The following is a 23938-nucleotide window of genomic DNA, read 5'->3' on the forward strand; positions in this document are numbered from 1 at the left end:
ACACGCACAATTAAAAGACACTTACATAAAGCTTTTGACCACAGTCTTCATCAGCAAGAGAGAGACACACACCATTCATACACACAAACAAGCACACCTCATGCACACATGACCGCCAGCTCCAGCATCTCGGGCCAGAATGCAAATGTCACGTGGGATGCAAGCAGCAATCTGGATGGTGCGGGGAAGGGGAAGGGGAAGGGATAGTAGTGTATGGGTGAGGAGACAGACAAACTCTACCTGGGGGAGTGTGCAGGGACTAGAATGCCAACAGGAGCAGCATCCGGAGGTTGAAGGGCACGGAGGTGGGAGGAAAAAAAGAGTGAGAAAGGAGAGAAGCAGGGAAAGACGGGCAGATGCGTTGGCAGAGGGCAGCAAATAAATAGGGTGGGGGTAAGAATAGGGAGGAGATGACAGGACAGAGAGGGTGAAAACTGTAGAGCGGAGGGTGTGGGGACAGTATGTTACCATAGGTTGAGCTGGGATAATTACGGAAGTGGAGAATTTTCTGTAAGGATAACTCCCATCAGCTCAGTTCAGAAAAGCTGGTGGTGGAGGGAATAATCCTTATTGCTTGGGTAGTAAGGCAGCCACTGAAATCGAGTGTGTTAAGTTCAGCTGCATGTCATGCCACAGGATGGTCTACTTGCTCTTTCCCACAATCTGGCAGTCGCCGTTCATCCTGATGGGCACCTGATAGGTAGTCACACCAGCTTTTTATATTAGTGTGATTACTATCAGATTGGTCTGATGCAGTCCTCCACGAATTATTCTCCTGTGCAAACCACCTCATCTAGAGTAGCACTTGAACCTACATCCCCAGTTATTTGCTGGGTGTATTCAATCTCAGTCTTTCTCTACAATTTTTGCCCTCTACAGCTCCCTCTAGTACCATGGAAGTCATTCCGTGATGTCTCACAGGTGTCCTAACATGCTGTCCCTTTCTCTTGTCAGTGTTTTCCACAGATTCTTTTCCTCTCCAAATCTGCACTGAACCTCCTCATTCCTTACCTTATCTCAACATCTGCCTGTAGCACCACATCTCAAATACTTCAATTCTCTTCTGTTCCGGATTTCCCACAGTCCATGTTTCACTACCACACAACGCTGTGCTCCAAACGTACATCCTTAGAAATTTCTTCCTCAAATTGAGGCCTATGTTTGATACTAGTAGACTTCCCTCGGCCAGGAATACCATTTTTGCCAGTGCTAGTCTACTTTTGATGTCCTCCTTGCTCTGTCTGTAATTGGTTATTTTGCTGCCTAGGTAGCAGAATTCCTTAACTTCATCTATTTCCTGACCATCAATCCTGATAAGTTTCTACGTGTACTCATTTCTGCTACTTCCCATTACTTTCATCTTTATTCAATTTACTCTCAGTCCATATTCTGTATTCATTAGACTGATCATTCTATTCAGCAGATCATGTAATTCTTCTTCACTTTCACTCAGGATAGCAAAGTCATCAGTGACTCATATCACTGATATCCTTTCACCTTGAATTTTAATCCCACTCCTGAACCTCTCTTTTATTTCCACCATTGTTTCTTCGATGTACATGTTGAACAGTAGGGGTAAAGTCCTACATCCCTCTCTTACTCCCTTATAATCCGAGTACTTCGTTCTTGGTTATCCACTCTTATTATTCTGCCTTGGCTCTTGTACATATCGTATATTATCCGTCTCACCCTAGAGTTTACCCCTATTTTTCTTGAACCATTTTACATTGTCAAATGCTTTTTCCAGGTCGACAAATCCTATGAATGAGTCTTGATTTTTCTTTAGTTGTGCTTCCATTATCAATTTTAATGTCAGTATTGCCTCTCTAGTGCATTTACCTTTCCTAAAGCCAAACTAATTGTCATCTAACACATCCTCAATTTTCTTTTCCATTCTTCTGTATATTATTCTTGTCATAAACCTGTATGCATGAGCTGTTACACTGATTGTTGCACTTGTTCACTCTTGCAGTCTTCAAAACTGTTTGAATGATATTCTTCTGAAAGTCACATGGTATGTCACCAGACTCATACGTTCTAGACACCAACATGAATAGTCGTTTTGTTGCCACTTCCCCCAGGATTTTAGAAATTCTGATCAAATGTTATCTATCTCCTCTGCCTTATTTGATCTTAAGACCTCCAAATCTCTCTTAAATTCTGATTCTAATACTGGATCACCTATCTCTTCTAAATCGACTCCAGCTTCTTCTTCTTCTTCTTCTTCTTCTTCTTCTGTCACATCAGTCTTCTTCCCGATAGATGCCTTCAGTGTACTCTTTCCACCTCTCTGCTCTCTCCTCTGCGTCTAACAGTGGATTTCCTGTTGCACTCTTAGTGTTACCATCCTTGATTTTAATTTTACCAAAGGCTGTTTTGACTTTCCTACATGCTGAGTCAGTCCTTCTGAAACTCATTTCTTTTTCGATTTCTTCACATTTTTCATGCAGCCATTTCATCTTAGCTTCTCTGCACCTCCTATTTATTTCATTCCTCAGCATCTTGTATTTCTGTATTCCTGAACACTTTTGTGCTTCCCTCTTTGACCAATCAACTGAAGTATTTCTTCTGTTACCCATTGTTTCTTCACAGTTACCTTCTTTGTACGTATGTTTTTCTTTCAAACTTCTGTGATTGCCCTTTTTAGAGATGTCCATTCCTCTTCCACTTTACTGCCTACTGAGCTATTTCTTAGTCTTAGAGAACTTCAAGAGTATCTCATCATTCCTTAGTACTTCCCTTGCCTATTACTCCTTCCTGACTCATCTCAAAGTTCAGCCTACTCTTTATCACTTCTAAATTGTGATCCGAGTCTATATCTGCTCCTGTGTATGCCTTACAATCCAGTATCTGATTCTGGAATCACTGTCTGACTGTGATCTAACCGAACTGAAACCTCCCCATATCACCCGGCATTTTCCAAGTGTACCACCCCCTCTTGTGATTCCTGAACAGAGTATTCACTATTACTAGCTGAAATTTATTACAGAACTCAATTACTCTTTCTTCTCTCTCATAGCTTGTCCCAAGCCACATTCTCCTGTAACTGTTTCTTCTCCTCCTCCCCTACAACTGCATTCCAGTCCCCCACGATTATCAGCTTTTTATTCCCCTTTCAATATCCTAACACACTCTCTCTATCTCCTCATCTTCAGCTTGCGACATTGGCATGTGTACCTGAACTATAATTGGTGGTGCTGGTTTGATGTTGATTCTGATTCTGATAAGAACAATCCTGTCACTGAACTGTTCACAGTAACACCCTCTCTGCCCAACCTTCCTATTCATAACGAATCCTACTCCTGTTTACAGTTGCCCAAGAACTTTCATGGGCATAGATCTGTTTTGGCTTGTTTTGCATGTCCTTTCAGGACTGGAGAACCATTATTAATTTGTAATGTTTGTGCAGTGCTCATTTGACTGTGACTGTATAAAGGCAGTATAACAATTGTCATACTTTTTGTTCTTTTTTGTTTCCATTTTCCTCCAACCTTGCATAATAACTAGATCAAATTTAGCAGGTCCTGCTATGAAATAATCAGCAACATTCATTGACACTGTTTCTACATTACACGTTTTTACAGTATTAGTAGTCAGACACATCCGGAAGGAGGTTATATTGTCCAGGATATGTCCATGGAAACATATAAATTTTCGGAATTTTGTAATTTTAGATTTTACCTTCTGTTTTTAACCAACTGTAAAGTCCTATTAATGCCACTGCCTCTTTGCACTGGGTGTGACTAAATGAAATACACAGGTGATGGTAGTGTATCCCATTACAGACATTAATTAACGTCTGTGTGCCAGACCAGGGCTCAACCCAGAACTTTGCTAGACCTACAAGGTATGCAAGATAGTTTCTGTGAAGTTTGGAACAAAGAGAGAAGTAAAGCTGTGAGGGTGAGTTGAGAGTCATGCCTGGATAGTTCAACTGATAAGAGCAATACCAGTCAAAAGCAAGATACTAGGTTTGAATACCAATCTGGTTCACAGTTTTAATTTGCCAGTTCCTCTAAAAACAATGCACACTTCACTATTGAGTGAAAGGCCGTATGAGAACTAAAGCAGATAACTCTTGGCAAAACAGCATTTCAAATTCCCTTGCTTCTGCTCTAACTTAAGAGCAAGATGCCAGAATTGTAGTATTTACAAAATATCTCTTATTTCCTAAATATTAAACAAAAGACCCAGCATAACCAAATAACCATTATACAACCCGGAAAGTGGTACTCACCCTTAATGGCTTCTTCAGATCAGATGAGCTGTATTTAGCTAGTTCTCGAAGCGTATCTTGGACTAAGTGTTCTCTGCTGACATGTAACTGCAGGAATGTGCTGATATTAGTAGCCAATGCAGGATTAAAAAACATTGTTGTGAAAACTTGTGTAGCTGCTTGATTCATTGCGGACTGCATCTACATTGATGAACAAAAGCAAGTTCAGTTAAAATTAAAGTACTGCATGAGGCACTACAGAATTGCCTTTGAATACATCCCTCTGATAGTCTTCTATGTTATACAAGGTGATATAACATAGAAGGAAGGAAGTGTTCAAGAATATTGTTACCTAAATCAATAACTGGGTGTACTAGTAACTAAGTTTCTTTTCAAGTTCAGGAAGAAATACCTTCCATACTTATCCAGTGCAGGGAGGAATCCTGATGTGTTCTTGCAGAATGCAGTTGTATGATTTGTCAAATGTAAGTTGTACTCTAGTAGTATCCCCAAGTTCTTTGTAGAAGAAGAAAAAGATATCAGTGTACCGTTTAATATTAGGGAATGGAAAAAATTCTCCAAACTGTGGAGTAATCAGTCTTTTCTCAGCAACTACCACCGCTTCCATTTTAGATGGATTATATTTCAAACATGTATTCTGTGCCCACTGAGACAAGGCAAATAAGTTGGCACATACATGTCGTATGATTTCCCCACAGGCTTGTTAGTATTGCACGATACAGCTGAAGGTTTTAAGCATACAAGTGACACTTGCAAGACAAAAGAACAACTGATGCAGCACATCATTAACAGCCGGGGGGTGGGGGGGGTGGGGGGGGGGGGGGGGGGAAGCAACACCCTCAAAGACTACATTCTGTAGCACCAAGGCATAATACGAGGGTTGGAACTTAAATAGTGGCAACTATTTATTCACAAGCGATACAAAAGTGTTACATGTTTGAACCTGTTAGTGTCCTTCAAAGTAGTCACCAGCATTGTGCAGAACCCGTTGCCAGCAATGTGGAAGGCGTAGTATACTGTTAGTGGAGTCTGATCTGTTGATGATGCAAATGGAGCAGTCTATTACCTGTCAAATCCCTGGAACAGTCCTGAAGCAAATGCCACGAATTGGTTCCTTCATCTTCAGAATCAAATCAAAGTCACATGGACTTAAGTCTGGGGAGTATGGTGGATGGTACAGTACTTCTCAGTCCCATCGACTGAACACAGCATGCACTGTATGCGCCCGTGCAATGCCGTGCAAAATGATGGGCAAGTTGTGCAGAAAGTGTCGCCGCTTCTTTCACAAAGCTGGTTGCAGGTGATGTTCCAAAAACAAACAGTAATACTGTACACTGACTGTCTGCCGTGGAAGAACATAGTGCGCTAGGATAACACCATCACAGTCATACACAAGAATAGCCATAACTTTCACCATAGTGGGGCTCTGACGCACTTTTGACTTTCGCAGCGACCCATAATGACGTCATTCCTTGACTTGGCGTTTCAGTTTTGGCTCATACAATGTGGCCCTTGTCTCATCCAGTGTTACTATATGGTGTAAGAAAGCCTCTCCTTTGCATTCATAGCACTCCAAGTGAGTTTGACAATGCCATAATGCATCCATTTCCGCATTTCCGTCAAGTCATGCGGAACCCATCGAGATGCAATTTCTCACATGCGTTCCTTCAGGATGTGAAGCACAGTCGTATGCGCTAATCCAATTTCGTGAGCTCACGAATCATATGGCGTCGATCACTGTCCACTAACGCAGCAACAGCATGCACTACTACTTCAGAGACACTAGGACAACCTGCCGGATGCCTGTCTTCCACAGTTTGCTGACCTTCGTTGAAGGCTTTTACCCAACGTGCCACTGTTCTATACAACAATGCCAATTTCCTGCATGCCTCTTGAAGACCTTGATGACACTGTCGTGCTGTATGGCCTCTGGCACATTCAATCTTGATCCAACTCCATCATTCCTATTTCGAAAACATAGTGACACCGTTACGTTATACTGCTCACTCACAAGTGACTGTGTTTCCCTCGATTGTGCGCACACCAGTGACATGGGACAGGTGAATCCATTTGCTCAGAAGTAAGGTAGGTACGTCAATAATGTATGCTATCAGCAACAATTGTAGACTCCATTGCATAGTGTCTCCACAGCAGTGTTGCCACAATTTAAGTTCCAACCTACGTATGTGCATACTGAGGGGTTGTTGTGTTAATGATTCATTTGTCACTGTCATTGGCACCCACGTGGCACACAGGAGGCCTGTCTATACACCCTCTGTTTTGACATTGCAAGCAATAACTGTGCTATGTTTAGAGATGAACAGTGTTTGTAACATTCATTCTAGGGTACAATCATGCTCCACCAACAAGCAGTACTCCTGTTGAACAGCTTCAGCCACCTGAACAGCATCAAATTGTGAGTCTGTGGGAAGCTGGATAGATATATCAATGGACTGCTGTCCACGTTGGTGTGTCACTGCTTTCGACAGTGATGTGTGGAATATCCTATGCCTATAAACCAGGTTCTGGACATCCACACAATAAAGAAACATGTCAAGGTCAATGCACTGTATGAGTAGTGGTGGCTGACTGAGCATCATTCAGGGATGAAATCATGGCACATCTTGCACCTTCTGTGTCAGGAAACTAAACATTGTAAACTGTCTGCTTCAGTTTTCTCTGACCAGGCAACCACTGACACCACTCTTGTGGTGTGAAAAGGCTGACTGGAGAGTCGAATGGTGCTGTGTCTTCTTCAGTAATGAGAGCACATTCTGCCTGCATGCAAGAGAGAGACATACATATGTATGACAAAGACCTGGTGAGCTGCCTATTCCAGAGTCCATTCACCCATGACATACAGGTCCCATCCATCCAGGCTTCATGGTCTGAGAGGCCATCAGTTACAAGTCACAGTCACATTTGGTGTTTCTGAATGGTAGAGTAAGCAGTGACTGCTATTTTGCACAGGCTGTTATCCCTGTACAACTGCCATTTCTTCAATGGGAAGGTGAAGTGCTTTTTAGCACATCCACATACTGCTGTTGCAATGCTATGTGCTCTTCATTGTTTACAACTACTGCACTGTCCAGCAAGATTACTGGGTCTTTCACCAATTGAACACACATGGGACATGATAAAGCAGGACCTTACTTGTTCTCCAAGGCCTGCAAGAACCATTGGCAAATTGCAAAAAAATGGCTAAGACACTTAGAACTGCATCTTTATGACTGACTGCATGTGAGAATAGAAGCCTGCATTGCTACCGGAGGAGTGCTTCACTGTGTTTTGAAGCTAGTGTTTGGGCACCCGTTACTGTAACGTGCTTTTCATTTGCTCTAAATTTTTTACCATATGCTCCTACAATGATAACTATCTGTCATCTGACTTATTAATAAAGTGACCTTGTCCTTGAGGGTTTTACATACCATCCTGCCCCCTTCAAAATTCAAATGGGCCAGAAGTTGGAGGGTGCATTTGTGAACTCCTTCTTGGGTAGTTGTATTATAAATCATTAGCTCTCAAGCTCTTGGGATGACACTTGAGGGCAGAGAGTTATTAAAGATGTATTTTTATTTTGGGACTGACAATAAATTTGACTGTGAAAGAAAACATTGTTCCTTGTAGGCCATATCTCTACATATCATTTGTTTGTTGTGTGATTGAGCAATTTTGACTATCACATAGTATGTTTCCAATGACTCAACAGGCAATGCCTTGATAATCTTGATTATGTAAGGTCCCAAAGCCTCCAAAACATTCATAGAAGAAAACATTCTCCATTATAGGTTGTTTCTTTATATCATTTATTTGTTGTGCAATTAGCCATTTTCAACTACCACATAGTACTACTCTACCCAACGTAGCTGAAATATGCCAACTGCACAACTATTTAATGATATAAAGATACAGCCTACAATGGACAATGTTTCCTTTTATGAACTTTTTGGAGGCCATGACCTACATATCAGAAATAAATTTAATCACTCTCACTGTACGTCATCATGTCTGTAGCTGCAAAATACATTTCTACAATTTGTCTCCTGACAGTACCAAGCTACTAAATATTTTGGCAGGAATAGATAATATACCAAATTTGGTTACAAAGAACATATAGGCATAATATATGAACCACTCAGGTATTTCACAAATTTGACTTCCACTTTACAGCATTTTTTTCAAACTGGTTAAAAACTGAAAAAGTGAAACCACATAATAAAATAAAGGAAGCCATAAAGTGAAGACAAATTACAGACCACCTTCTTTATATACATTTACCAAAGAGTTTATACACCACTGGCCATAACAAATTACTTAAGACGACGGTGAATTTAAGTATCACTATCAAAGAAAATATCTCACAGAGAGAACACAAAGAAAATTTATTAAGTTAATACCCATTACACATCTTTATCAGCAATCAAACACTGTGTTCTCCAAGGATCCAAACCTGTCACCTGCACATCACTTAACCCTTTAACTGCTCTGGGCGTGTTAATGCGTGCACTTTTGTACCTATCCCTGTGTGCTCTGAATGTGTTTACGCGCGCCACCAGTCCTTCTACTTGGTACTCTGAATGTGTCTATGCGTAGACACATTCAGAGTACCAGGACTGGTGGCGCGTGTAAACACGTTTGCAACACACAGGGACTGGTACGAACGCGCGCGCGTTAACACGTCCAGAGCAGTTAAGGGGTTAAGTGATGTGGCAACAGCGTTTAATTACAGAAAATATGAAAATTATATTTGAAGGAAACATCAAACATGTTACAGAGAATATAGTAAATTCATTTGTTGCCAACAACTTATTTATAAATATGGGAAAAACTGTTGCATGTACATAAGCATAATTGCATACCAGCTAACAATGTACAAGACTTAATATATAATCAATTGCCGAAACACAGTGAATAAAATCTCTAGGCACTTTGATACGACAAAACATGGTATGGGAAGCACATGTAGACTGTGTAAACAGAAACTTTAACAAGATATGTTTCATAACAACAATTATGATCTACAGTATACCTCAAATAGTAATCTCAGAACTACATATTTTGCACGAGCACACTCAATATTGAAATATGGAACAGCATTTTAAGGAAACTGTGGAGTCAGAAATATTTCGGCAGCTGAAAAAGACAATTTAGACTTTTTTGGCGAACCTCGATGATGAAATCTTCTAGGGTTATCAGCCGAGTCAAGGCGCTGTTCTGCGGCAATGTTTCAACAAGATTCATACTTGTGATCTTCAGGCAAAGAGTCGGATTCGTGTCCTATCTGGTTATTTATAGCCGATGGACTGCAGGTACCTCTGCCTCATCTGCATCAGCAGCACCAATCGCACATCTCTGGAAGGGATGTCGCAGCCTGTTGAGTGTGGGGTGGAGGGGGGGGGGGGAGTTGCACCTGGGATCCCCCACCATCACTGGCCACGACATGTATCAAGCCCTCCTAATGAAGGGAAGGTTTACTGTCTTTTGGTTAAAAAAATCGAGATTTTTTTAAAATTGTATTTTTGGATCCATAAAAGTGTTTAGAATCCACCCCTAAAACTGTTTTCTGACTACAGAACAGAAATGTATGTTATTCGCGGTTGAACAAAAAAAATGCACCTTCCTGAAATCGGCCTTTTTTTACGCACCAGTTTTTTTTCTTTCGGAGGACGTGTTATTGTACCAGTGCTTGGGAGGAAACACACAGAATTCAAATCAAAGTTTAACCGGGTGTATTTGGAAGTTAGCCCCAAGCATTTGCATTCCGGTGCAAAGACTGTGGAGATTGCAACTTTCCTAGCAGCAAGCCGCTCCAATGATGAGTATTCAGCAATTCTGAAGACCATGACAATGATTGACGTCACCCTGGGACTCTATTCGATGCAGTTTGCCAAGCATTCTGACAACCACCGGATTCAAGCAGTCGAAAACCGCTTGTCACCGGCCATACGAGCGGCTCTGGAGCAGCGCAGGATGGCCTAGATTGAGCAGAACGCCCTCTATGAGGAAGAGGAAGGACTAGGTTATGGACCTGGAATAGCAAATTGAACGTACATTGCATAATATTGCATTTATATGTAGTCAAAACTTCAAACGTGTTTTTCTCGAAATGACTTTTTTTTATTGCGCGGTATGGTAACTTCAAATCTACTGAACTGATTGGTATGATTCTTTGTTTCTGACAAAGCTAACTAAATTGTCTAGGAGTTGTACCACTTTTATTCTGATCCATCAACTATAAATATTTTTACTTGGTTGACGAAGTTGAAAAATCAATAAAAAAACTTATTTCTTTCAAATGGCCGCCATTTTGTTTCCTATTGTCAAAATAACTTATGCGGAAGTCTACATCAAAATTTTGTTTCGTTCCGACGGCACTTCTGCCTTTGCTCTTTGACATTTCCGGTCGAAAAAATTCCAGTTTCTAGAGGAAATATAAATAAACATTTTGAGCAAATTTGACATTGATATCTATAACACATCTCAAGAAAAAAATTCCCAACGAACATGCTTTTTTTGGGCCAAAGATAGTAAACCTCCCCTGAAGAGAGGTTTCGACAGCAGAGGGCTTCACAAAATGGTGTCAACATATCGAGACAATGCATCAAAAAAGAATTACAAGCAAGAAGACTGAACGGCTTCCAAACATCGTATCGATGTCTGTGATGGAGCAAGAAACTGATTTCACAAGTGTTTGTCAGACAGTGAGAGAGGAAGTTCAGACAGCACTTGGATTGCATGGTGAGCAAAAAACTGAGACACTTCAAGAGGTCATAAGGGAGGAAGTGGAACAGACATTGAACCCAATCTCTCGTCCTTCATTTCCGTTTAAAACGGTAAAAGAGTCGAGACCCAGGCAAAGCTACGTTCCTACAATATTGCAAGAGGAACCTGTTTGGGCACCAAGGAAGACTGACGTCTGGAGGACCCAGGATAAGCAACCAGTATGTTTCCACTGCGGACAACTGGGACATGTGGTGTGCTATTGTCGAGAAAGGCGGCAGATATTTGATGACGCCTGTACTGAAAGACAGCAGACCGATCTCAGCTGACAATAACTCCAGGACGACAAAGATGAACAAGAAGATGTGGGTGCAGGGCGATGTAGGTCACCATCGCCACAAGCTAGCCGCTGGAGAGGATGCTCCCCAACACGCTGATCAAGGTCTCCATTGTCATTTAGAAGCTCCAGCCAATCACCCAGTGGCCGTAACGTGGAAAACTAAAGGGTGCGACCTTCCTTGGAGGTGAGGCCGCCAAAGAGAAAAATTCTCAGCCATCGATTACTACAAAAATTATACGAAACTACATCGGTAACCTCATGAATGGTCGACCAGCCCAAGCTCTTGGGGATTCTGAAGCATCATATTCAGTCATTATGGAGAAGTACCGTCGCCAGTTGCAGAAAACCATATTCATCGACAACAAAACATCTCTGCTCAAGGTGGCTAATGGGAAATATGTAATACCTACATTCATGTGAGTATAAGTAGCCATACACAGCTCTTAGAATTCATAATCTTATAAGAGTGTAGTCAAGACGTCATTCTTGAATGAGACATTTTGAAAGCTTCTTTTGAAAGCTTCTCAGGCAATTATAGATTGTGGTCGCTCGAAGATAATGCTAAATGAGATGAGATACTGTGGACAGGAAGATTCGCATCCGAGTGCGTGGAGACTGTGTGCTGAATGAAGTGATCATTCCAGCAGTCAGCACTAGAAAGTTAACTCTCAGGTGTTATGCTATGCATCAACCCCTGGATCTTATAGTGGAATGTAAAAGAAGCATACCACTGAAGAATAACTTCGTCATCCCAGCCTCTGTCGTCTCGTTTAAAAACGGATTCGGTGAATTGCGGATAGTTAACTGTCGCCGAGAGCTGCAGATCCCTGAAAGACGCATGTGCATAGCAAACGCTGTGCCATTAATTGAAGAACAGCTGAGCATCACATGTAGTGAGTGAGTGCCAGAAGGTGCCGTATTAAAACTCAGCGAGAACTTTCTAAGTGATTTATTGTTTCCACTACAGTGCTCCGTTCACCTCGGTCTGCATCACAGGGCCCCTTATGCTGAGGAAGCACCCCAGCGGCCTGTGCGACACAACGCTGTGTTGTTCCGGCCTTGTATGCCAGCTGCAGAGTTCCGATTACATCAGGATTGCTGCGCCAGCAGCCAACCCAGCGGCCACTGTCCCCATTGTCTCCGCACTGCTCTGCCGGGAGCTGTAGGCCAGCCCCACTGCCACCTCTTCCTCGCTGGAATAGCTGAGACAGTGGCAAGCACCCACGATCCAGCGTCCGAATCTGAGGCTCTCGCCTCTGAAGTCTCCGGCACGTGTCAGAAGCCGAGATGACTGCCCATTGTAAAAAGCCAAAGAGTGGCCTGCCCTGGATGGCTGTGGGCCCCGTGTCGGCCTCAGGGGGTCGAACCAACGAACCGCCTTGGACTGGGACGCTGATGCCCCATCTGTTGCTGCATGTAGCCCGGCAGTGTGACACGCCTCGCCTCCTGGAGAGCTGCCACACTTGAATGAATCTTGTTAGAAAACAATACCTATTTACACTCGGCTGCATGCCTCTGTTTCGCTAACGCACCACTTCATGTCATGCACACATAACACTTAGGTTGGCCAGAGGCCCTCCTCTGCCTGTGGCTTGCGCCATGGAAGCTGCTGTGTGTGCCCTCTCTGGCAGTTCTACACCCGTGTGGCCTCTATTTGCATTCACAACTGCTGGTAACTTACTGAAATCTGGCCTGAACCTGGCTGTAATTTGTGCTCTGAATATCGCATAAAACTAACTTTCGCTATCCTAAACGGTGGTGACGCTACATTATTCCCCTCTTCGAAAAGACCTGGTCCCCGGGCCGACCCTTAACTAGCTCTTAACTTGTTTGGGTCGGCACCTATGGCACATTTCCTTACTACTAAAAAACTTAAATGTGGTCTAGTGCCCTCTTAAAACCATGACAGGAAACAAAACGTAAAAATTCCTTACTGGATGACCACTGCTCGATCAACCCCTTACCTATTCATCTCACGCCCTCAGTATCCAATCCACTGGGATTTGGAATACCCTTGGTTCCCTTTTGCAATTAGCTATCCGCCTGATCAGAAAGAAAACAACACATAACAAAGTTAAGGCTGCGTTGACACTTGGCACAGAGCTGCTCAAAATGATAGTTATTTGCCGTTGCCGTTCCCTATATTGAGTGACATGTTGAACAAGCCGTTTGGCTGATATGCGCCCTTCTTGCTCTAAAATGAACTGGTTTATGGACCTCAACAGACCTCTCTCCAGAGTTTGATTTAACAAGGTCAGATTCTGCCTTGGCAAAAACTGTAAAGTGACTTCTGGCCAGTACAGCTGTGGTTGCATAACATTCAATTGCGCAACTCCTGAAATTGATGCTGGCAGATGGAAGGTTGGTCCTATTATGTTACACTTAGTTCCATTGATTAAAATTCCACTCCCATCAAGCTCTATACTTTTTGCTTCTGCAAATACTCCCCACTCAAAACAACTTGCTATTACCACCAAATTCTCATAGGTGGAGAAGATCCAATGTATCCCGACCTGTTGCAAGCTCTATTTTGGTTCCACCATGTCCCTTGGACAGTCTATTCCTTTCCCCCTGGCTAAAAATAACTGCACCGTGCATGTGTCCCATATTTGTAGCTTCACAGATTTTCCTCCAACATTTACTATTTTTGATCCAAACTCAACACCGATTGTGTGACTACTTTCCTCCTTAAATTTACATTATATGAACTGGTGCAATAAACAAGACTTTCCGGACCCCGCACTGTCGATAACTAAAAATTTAAACAAGAAATTGTACAACTCTGACATCGTTCAACACATATTTATTATGGCTTTGCTGTGAAATTTACTCCGACGCATTTATTTCTCCAGAATTGCATTTGATTTCTCCTCCAACAACACTCCACATACATCAGACACTACACTTCCCTTTCCAGTGACCTGAGGACAGGGATCACCATCATCCTTCCTCCCTCTTCAAAAGGACTGCTGCCCCTGGCAGGCTCACAATACTCGAAAACACATATAAAATACAATGCCTAATTAATCTGTGCAAACCCACTGATACATTAAAAAAAAAATTTAAAAAACTATAAATACTCTACTACTTTCTAGATTGCAAAGCATACAGTAGTTCATGCTGTACTCTATCTTCCTGGTTTTCTCTGCATTTAGCGCCACTCTTCAGTCTCTCTTTCTTCCTCTTTCCTTCCTGTGACACGCCAGGAATCACACACGGGCAACCCTTAAATGGCCGTAACTGCCCAATGTGTGCTATCGTCGTTCTACTTGGTAGCTGAAGCTTAACAGTAATGGGAGATGTGGTTTCGACAACTTGGTATGGCCCTTGATACATCCTGAGGAACTACTTCATTTTCCCATTTTTCCGTATAGGGGCTGGACAGCATTACCCAATGTCACACTTTATACTGCAGTAAACTTCCTTTCCGCTTTACAGCGTCTTCCTGCCTTTCCAAAGCCTTTGTATTCGCCTTTTGTACCCGTTTCTTGCAAACTGACATACAGATTCACCAGTCCTTCGTTTTTGTAGCTTCACTAAATCAAACGGGAATGGCATTTTTCGCCCGTACACTACCTCATATGGGGACAAACCAGTATTTGTATGGACTTTTGCATTATACGCACAGACAATACGCTTCAAATATTCATCCCACTGACGGTGATGAGAATCCACATAAAAACACAGCATCAACCCGATTGTTCTGTGTACCCGTTCTGTCCTTCCGTTGGCCTGTGGATGCAACGCGCTTGTCCTCAGCTTCTTTACGTTCAACAAATTACACAGCTCCTTCATTAAATCCGACATGAAGTTTGTCCCTTGGTCAGTAATTATTGTCTACGGTACACCACACTTCAAAATCCAGTTGTTTACTAACACTTGCGCGACCATTGCTGCCGGTTGATTTGGCATAGCCACCATCTCCACATACCTCGAAAAATGGTCTATTATTGTGAAAACGAATCTGTTCTCCGATGGTGTTCGCCTAAAAGGTCCTAAGACATCAATCCCCAGCAAAGAGAATGGGCATGTTACTTCTGGTAATCGTTGTCGCTGTATCTGTTTCCGACTCAAATCGGCTCTCTGCTCACATGGTATACAACTCTTGATGTACTGATCCACATCTCCTTTCCTACCTCTCAACCAATACCTCTCCGCCACTCCCTATTCATCGCTCTACACCCTCCATGACCGGATAACAGCTGATCATGTGCTTCCTTTAAAACCTCATCCCTCAACTTCACTGGCACTACTACCCTTGGCCCTAACTTTGTTTCCCTGCACAGAAGACCATCGTATATATTAAATTGTGGCTGTGTCTGATACAATTTACAATCGTTATCCACGTCCTGTAATTCTTGCCATACTGCTAGGTCATAGGTTATGACTGCTACTTGCACCACCTTCCTACTTAGTGCATCTGCATTACCGTACTTCTTCCCAGGCTTCTGCACCACCTCGTAGACGAATTCACTACGCCTCACAGTCCATCAAGCGAGTCTAATGAACGGATCCTTCAACCCCAATAACCACTTCAACACAGGGTGATCTGTCACTACTCGAAATCTTCTCCCATATAAATAACATTTAAAACAATGTGATTCCATAGATTACGCTAAGCATCTCCCTCTCTGTTGCTGAGTAACTACTCTCTGCTGCAGTCAACTGCCTAGACGCAAAGGCTACAAAATGTTCTTTCTCATCAATTTCCTGACTATGAACACACCGTAATGCTTGATTCGACGCATTGCATGCTAGTATAAACTCCTTTTCAAAATCTGGAAACTCAAGAACCGGACTTTATATTAACACTTCTTTCAGTTTGTCAAACGCTTTCTGACACCCTTCCGTCCACTCAAATTTCACACCCTTCCGTAATAATCGCGTCAACGGCTGGGCTAAATCTGCAAAACCCTTAACGAACTTTCAATAGAAATTGCAAATTCCAATTAATGACTGCACTTACTTAACTGTTTTTGGTTCCTGAAAATCCCTTACAGCCTGTACCAGCCTCGGATCTGTTCGCACTCCATCCTTACTTATAATGTGACCCCAAATATTCTACTTCTTCTAATGCAAAATGACATTTCTCCAGGCTCAATGTCAAACGAGCTGCTCTTAACCCCATACAGACTTCCCTTAACCGCTGTCTATGTAGCTCCATACTACTTGAAAACATGATAATGTCATCCAAATAGACAAGACACTGCTGTGGTTTCAAACACCTCAACTGATGATAACCACTTGTGAAATCCATCGTAAAAAAGTACTGGCACTGTCCTAAGTAATCCAGTCTCCGATTTGTTTGGAATGGGGTATGTGTCCATTACTGTCTTATTACTGAGGTATCAGTAGTCACAACAGAACCTGTATTTCTTAGTTACATCTGTAGATTTTTTTAGGCACGACAACAATGTCTACTCCCCAACAACTATTACTGTGCTCTATAATACTGTCGTCCGCAAGCTGCTCAGCAATGAAATCCTCCACAATTGGCTGCAAATACCTCAGTATGCTGTATGGTTTACAGTAAACAGGTGCTTCATTCCCTATTGGTATCCTATGTTGAACTAATGGAGCTGCTCGCAACAGTCCTTGTGGAAAAAAACAAATCCTTAAATTCCCACAATAATTCTTCCATATGCTCTCTTTCTCTTCCTTTCAAATGCTTAATTTTGTCACACAATGTAGTTCTATCAGCAGTTAGTGGTTGATCACTTTGCCTACCCCTCAAACACTAGTCTTCGTCATCTGGCACATCCAAATTTGCTACTAAAACTCCTTTCCTCAGATTTGCATCTACAGCACTAAAATTATCCACGTTCACAGGAAACAGGGAACCACAGAGGGAGCATCTGCCTAAAACTGTGCAGGTAAACACAGTAAGGTAGTTGTAGAAACAATTGATATTGTAACTTACTGGCAGATTAAAACTGTGTACCCGACCGAGACTCGAACTCGGCACCTTTGCCTTTCACGGGCAAGTGCTCTACCAACTGAGCTTCCGAAGCACGACTCACGCCCGGTACTCACAGCTTTACTTCTGCCAGTATCTCGTCTCCCACCTTCCAAACTTTACAGAACTTCAAGGAGTGCTAGTTCTGCAAGGTTCGCAGGAGAGCTTCTGTAAAGTTTGGAAGGTGGGAGACGAGATACTGGCAGAAGTAAAGCTGTGAGTACCAGGCATGAGTCGTGCTTCGGTAGCTCAGTTGGTAGAGCACTTGCCCGCGAAAGGCAAAGGTCCCGAGTTCGAGTCTCGGTTGGGCACACAGTTTTAATCTGCCAGGAAGTTTCATATCAGCGCACACTCCGCTGCAGAGTGAAAATCTCATTCTGGATTGGTATTGTAGTTGTAAATTGTCATAGCTGTGTTGGGAAACAACCAGAGCTCCAAGCTCTAATAGAAAACACTTAAGCTCAAATAGTTGTAGGTACAGAGAGCTGGCTAAAGCCAGAAATAAGTTCAGCCGAAATTTGTTCAAACGATCTAACAGTGTTCAGAAAGGATAAGATTAAATATAGTTGGTGGTGAAGTATTTATTGCTGTCAGAGGTAGTTTGCCTTGTAGCGAAACTGAAGATGATAGTTCATGTGAAATAGTATGGGTAGAGGTTATACCTGACAATCGGACTAAACTATTAATTGGATCATTTTACCGACCCCCCCTGACTCAGAAGACATACTTGCTGAACAGTTCAGAGAAAACTTGAGTCTCATTTCAAATAAGTACCCTGCTCAAGCAATTATAGTCGGTGGTAACTTCAATCTACCGTCGATATGCTGGAAAAATTATATGTTTAAAGCCGGTGGCAGGCATACAACATCATCTGAAATTGTACTGAATGCTTTCTCAGAAAATTATTTTGAACAATTAGTTTGTGAGCCCACTCGAAGCGTAAATGGTCGCAAAAGCATACTTGACCCTTTAGCAACAAATAATCCTGGACAAATAGTGAGTATTGTGATGAATACAGGGATTAGCGACCACAAGGCAGTTGCTGCTAGTCTGAATAACGTAACACCTGCAACCATCAAAAAGAAACGTAAAGTATATCTACTTAAAAAAGCTGATAAAAATGCTCTTAACACTTTTTTAAGAGACAGTCTTCACTCCTTCCGATCTGATAATGTAAGTGTAGAAAACTTGTGGAATGTTTTCAAAGAGATAGTATCAACAGCAATTGAGAGAGATATACCACATAAATTAATAAGTGATGGTACTGATGCTCCATGGTACACGAAACAGGTCAGATCGTTGTTGCAGAAGCAACAAAAACTGTATGCCAAATTTTAAAAAAAATGCAAAATCCCCAAGATTGGCAAAGTTTTACAGAAGTTCGAAATATACCGCATACTTCAATGCGAGATGCTTTTAATAATTTCCACAACGAAATTCTGTCTCAAAATCTGGCAGAAAACCCAAAGAGATTCTGGTCATACATAAAGTACACCAGTGGCAAGACGCTATCAATACCTTCACTGCACGATAACAACGGTGAAGTCACTGATGACAGTGCCACTAAAGCAGAGTTATTGAACACTGTTTTCCGAAACTCCTTCACCAAAGAAGACAAAGTAAATATTTCTGAATTCCAATCAAGAACAACTGCCATGATGAGAAACATAGTAGATATCGTCAGTGTAATAAAGCAGCTTAAATCACTTAATAAAGGCAAGGCCTCTGGTCCAGATTGTATACCAGTCAGGTTCCTCTCAGAGTATGCTGATAAAATAGCTCCAAATTTAGCAATTATATATAACCACTCGGTGACAGAAAGATCCATACCTAAAGACTGGAAAATTGCTCAAGTCACACCAATACCCAAAAAGGGAAGTAGGAGTAATCCACTGAATTACAGGCCTATATCACTAACGTCCATTTGCAGTAGGGTTTTAGAACATATACTGTATTCGAACATTATGAAGTACCTCAAAGAAAACGATTTTTGACATATAGTCACCACGGATTCAGAAAATATCATTCTTGTGAAACACAACTAGCTCTTTATACTCATGAAGTAATAAGTGCTATCGACAAGGGATGTCAAATTGATTCCATATTTTTAGATTTCCAGAAGGCTTTTGACACTGTTCCTCACAATCATCTTCTAACGAAACTGCGTGGATACGGAGTATCGCCTCAGTTGTGTGACTGGATTCGTGATTTCCGGTCAGAAAGGTCACAGTTCATAATAATAGACGGAAATTCATCGAGCAAAACAGAAGTAATATCCGGCATTCCCTAAGGAAGTGTTATAGGCCCTCTACTGTTCTTGATCTATATTAACGACATAGGAGACAATCTGAGTAGCCGTCTTAGATTGTTTGCAGATGATGCTCTCATTTACCATCTTGTGAAGTCATCAGATGATCAAAACACCTTGCAAAATGATTTAGATAGGATATCTGTATGGTGCGAAAAGTGGCAATTGACCTGAATAAAGAAAAGTGTGAAGTTATTCACACGAGTAATACAAGAAATCAGTTAAATTTCAACTATGCAATAAGTCACATAAATCTGAGGGCTGTAAATTCAAATAAATACTAAGGAATTACAATTACAAACAACCTAAAATGGAAAGATCACATAGATAATATTGTGGGTAGAGCAAACCAAAGACTGCGATTCATTGGTAGAACACTTAGAAGGTGCAACAGGTCTACTAAAGAGACTGCTTACATCAAGCTTGTCCGCCCTATTCTGGAGTATTGCTGTGCGGTGTGGGATTCGCATCAGGTGGGACTGACGGATGACATCGAGAAAGTACAAAGAAGGGCAGCTCGTTGTGTATTATCTTGAAATAGGGGAGATAGTGTCACAGACATGAACTGGAGTGGCAATCATTAAAACAAAGGCGTTTTTCATTGTGGCAGGATCGTCTCATGAAATTTCAATCACCAGTTTCCTCCTCCGATTGCAAAAACATTCTGTTGGCACCCACCTACATCACAATAAAATAAGAGAAATCAGGGCTCGCACATAAAAATTTAAGCGCTCGTTTTTCCCGCAAGCCGTTCGAGAGTGGAACAGTAGAGCGACAACATGAAGGTGGTTCATTGAACCCTCTGCCAGGCACTTTATTGCAAATAGCAGAGTAATCACGAAGATGTAGATGTAGATGTAGATGAAACTACTCGCCCATCGTTCCCCTCCTGTATGCTTACAACACTACGTTTCACAAAACAACCCAGTGAACCCAAATTTCATTATCCTTCAATGGATCAATAACACATACTGTACGCACAGGTAGATTTGACTCCACACTTACCCAAAGCGACTTCCCGTTGCCACTAGACACACCCTCATGTGAATTAAGCCTTAACGCTAAAGTACGCGGTTCAATTGGTTTGTTCCTTACTTTGAATGCCCCTCGCGAAAGCTCTGCATTGACAACAGTTTCCCCTAGCGGAAATAACATTCCACCAAGTTCTACAGTTCATTGTTCAAGGTCAATTTTGGCATGATGTTGATGCAAGAAATCTACTCCTAGGATCATGTTGTAGCTCTCGCTCATCCATGGTACTACCTCCACGCATGCATTAAATCAGACTTTCCCTATGCGAAAGTCAACTGTCACCGACCCCAAAGGCGTGACCACCTTAACCCCCAGCAACCTGTAACGTGGTGGGTCTAACTTCCTTCGTCTCATTATATTCTTAATAGCCACTGACACTTGCGCCCCTGTGTCGAACAAAACCTTAAACTTTTTAGGTCCTATGGATCCTACCACTGAACATTCCACCTCTGCACACGTATTCGTAGCATTGAAATTAAATGGGAGCTCCTTTTAGGTGGGTCTTGGGCCCCCTCTGCCATTTAACGATTTTCCACCTCTCTTATCTCCACTTCTCTATCCTCCAAGCTGCTGATTTGCACCCCTTCCTCTATTCCTCAGTGACTGGGTACATTGCCTCTGCAAATGTCCCGTACGACCACACATAAAACATTTTATACCCGCTGTAAACACTGTTTGCCTATCGTTACCCCTCTGTTGCCACGTCTATTTCCTCACATTGAATTGCCAGCTGAATAGCTGAATACAAACCTTTCGGAGTCCCTTCACGCACTTTCCGTGACATATGCACCAGTAACCCTCTCAAAAATACATCAAGTACCCCTTGCTCGGCCTCCTGCAACAGAACACTATTCGCTTCAACTGACTCAACTCGTAAGCATACTTCTTAATTTCCCTTATCCTGTCCGCAAATTTCTCCACCGTCTCCCCCTCCCTCTTTGTCATTGTACTTAACCTCTCCCTAAAGTACAAAGCGCTATTCTGTTTCTTGTACTTTTGTAAAAGCCCTTCCTTTAACTGCTTAAACTGTCCTACCTTCCTTAAGGCCTCGTAACACCTTACATATGTTTTCGCTTCACCCGTTACCTAATCTTGGCTATATGTAACAACTGCTCATCAGACCAACCATTCATCACCCTGAAGTCTCCAAGTCGTCCACAAACGAACGCACATCCTCGGACGCCTTGACAGAAAACGAAATAATCAGACTCACGGCAGCTGGATCAATCTCCTGCACCCTAGGCAACAATGATGATCAGATGCGGTTTCCCGCTCACTCCTAGATGTTAATTCATTTCTCAACTGCGTATTGTCTGCTGTCAATTGTGCTACTTTTTCCACCAAAATCCGCACCACTTCTGGTTCCGACACACCTGGCGTCCTTTACTCTGCCATTGTGTTGATTTCTTTCTCAGTTAGTCCCGAAACAAAACATTTAAGTACAAGAACAACCTGACTTCCTACAGCTCCACATCATCAGACTCAGTGTCATCATAAACCAATACAAAAGTAGTCAAATGCAAAAAATACACTAACACTTACTCTGACAACAAAATATACTATGCCCACGCAAACATCTAAAAATGTGGCTTGATAGGAGCCATACTCGAAAAAAACAAAAAAGAAGGAAAACATCCAACACTCGTAAAGAACAATTCTGTCAGCACTCACCACATCTTGTGACAGTACTGCAGGCAGTGGACTTGAACGTCGTACTAGATAGACGACATCCGCTATTCTGACACCAAATGTTGTGGATGGGTGCCGTGTTAAAACTCGGCGAGAACTTTCCAAGTGACTTATTGTTTCCACTACAGTGCTCTGTTCACCTTGGTCTGCAACACAGGGCCGCACAATGCTGAGGAAGCACCCCAGTGGCCTGTGCAACGCAACACTGTGCCATGCCGACATCGTATGCCAGCTGCAGAGTTCCGAATACGTCACGATGGTTGTGCCAGCAGCCGACTCAGCGGCCATTGTGCCCGTTGTCTCCGTGCTGCTCTGCCGGGAGCTGCAGGCCGGCCCCACTGCCGCTTCTTCCTCGCTGCCATAGCTGAGAACGAGGCGGCAAGCGCCCACGATCCAGCGTCCGAACCTGCAGCCCTCGCCTCAGAGGTCTCCGGCATGTGTCGGGAGCCAAGACGACTAACCGCAGTAATGAGCCAAAGAGTGGCCCGCCCTGGATGGCTGTGGAACCCACATCGGCCTCGCAGGGTCAAACCAACAATCCGCTGTGGACTGGGACACTGTTGCCCCATCTGTTGCTGCGTGTAGCCCGGCGATGTGACCGCCTCACTGTCCAGGAGAGCTGCCACACTTGACTGAATCTCATTAGAAAACAACACCTATTTATACTCAGCTGCACGCCTCTGTTTCGCTAACGCACCACTTCGTGTCACATACGCATAACACTTAGGTTGGCCAGCGGCCCTCTGCTGCCTGTGCCTTGCACCATGGAAACTGCTGTGTGCGCCCTCTCTGGCAGTTCTACACCCCTGTGGCCTCTATTTGCTTTCGCAACTGCTGGTAAGTGTAACTTACTGCAATCCGGCCCGTACCTGGCTGTAACTCGTGCTCCGAATATCGCACAAAACTAACTTTCCCTATCCTAAATGGCAGTGTCGCTACAATACACTAGATTTTCTGAAGGTGGCTAAGTTTTTCTCAAGCATGGACATGTACTTGTGATGCTGGCAAATCGAAGAACATGGGTGTGACTGTGAGAAAACTGCATTCATTACCCCTGAGGGCCTGTATGAGTTTAAGGTAACGCCATTTGGTTTGTGTAATGCACTAGCAACTTTTGAACGGATGATGGATAATCTTCTAAGTCACCTGAAGTGGACAAACTGTCTTTGTTGTTTAGATGACATTATAGTGTTCTCAGAGACATCTGATGAACATATAAAAAGGCTGAGGGCTGTTGTTAAGTGTCTCCAACAAGGTGGACTGAAACTTAATCCAAAAAACTGTCCCTTTGGAGCAAAAGAAATCAAAATACTTGGACACCTTGTGTCAAATGAAGGTGTGCAGCCAACCCAGAAAAGGAGAGATCTATAACGGAATTTCCTATTTCTATAAGTATTACACTTGTGAGAAGCTTCCTCGGATTATGTCCTTATTAACGTCATTTTAACAAAGACTTTTGTATCAAAGCCAGGCCACTCCAAGAGTTGTTAAAATCCGACGCTAAATTTATCTGGGGTGGTGCTCAACAAGAGTCTTTCAATGTGCTGTGAAAAGCTCTGACGACTGACCCTGTACTTGGTCTGTATGATGAGAGAGCACCTACAGAACTACACACAAGTGGCAGTGGGTAAACTACTCAACTATAGAAACATATAT

At 42.6% G+C, this 23938-nt stretch overlaps 1 protein-coding gene across 3 annotated transcripts in view; it reads right to left on the minus strand.

Moving 5' to 3' along the window:
- LOC124616941 (probable E3 ubiquitin-protein ligase HERC4) overlaps positions 1–23938 on the minus strand; it is a 208849-nt gene that overhangs the window by 70347 nt on the left and 114564 nt on the right. For all 3 annotated transcript variants that reach the window (XM_047145226.1, XM_047145225.1, XM_047145227.1), the window contains exon 16: positions 4238–4417. In XM_047145226.1, the coding sequence (XP_047001182.1) occupies positions 4238–4417 (180 nt within the window). The remainder of the gene's footprint in view (positions 1–4237; positions 4418–23938) is intronic.

This window comes from Schistocerca americana, chromosome 1 (genome assembly GCF_021461395.2).
Source record: "Schistocerca americana isolate TAMUIC-IGC-003095 chromosome 1, iqSchAmer2.1, whole genome shotgun sequence".
NCBI classification, from domain to species: domain Eukaryota; kingdom Metazoa; phylum Arthropoda; class Insecta; order Orthoptera; family Acrididae; genus Schistocerca; species Schistocerca americana.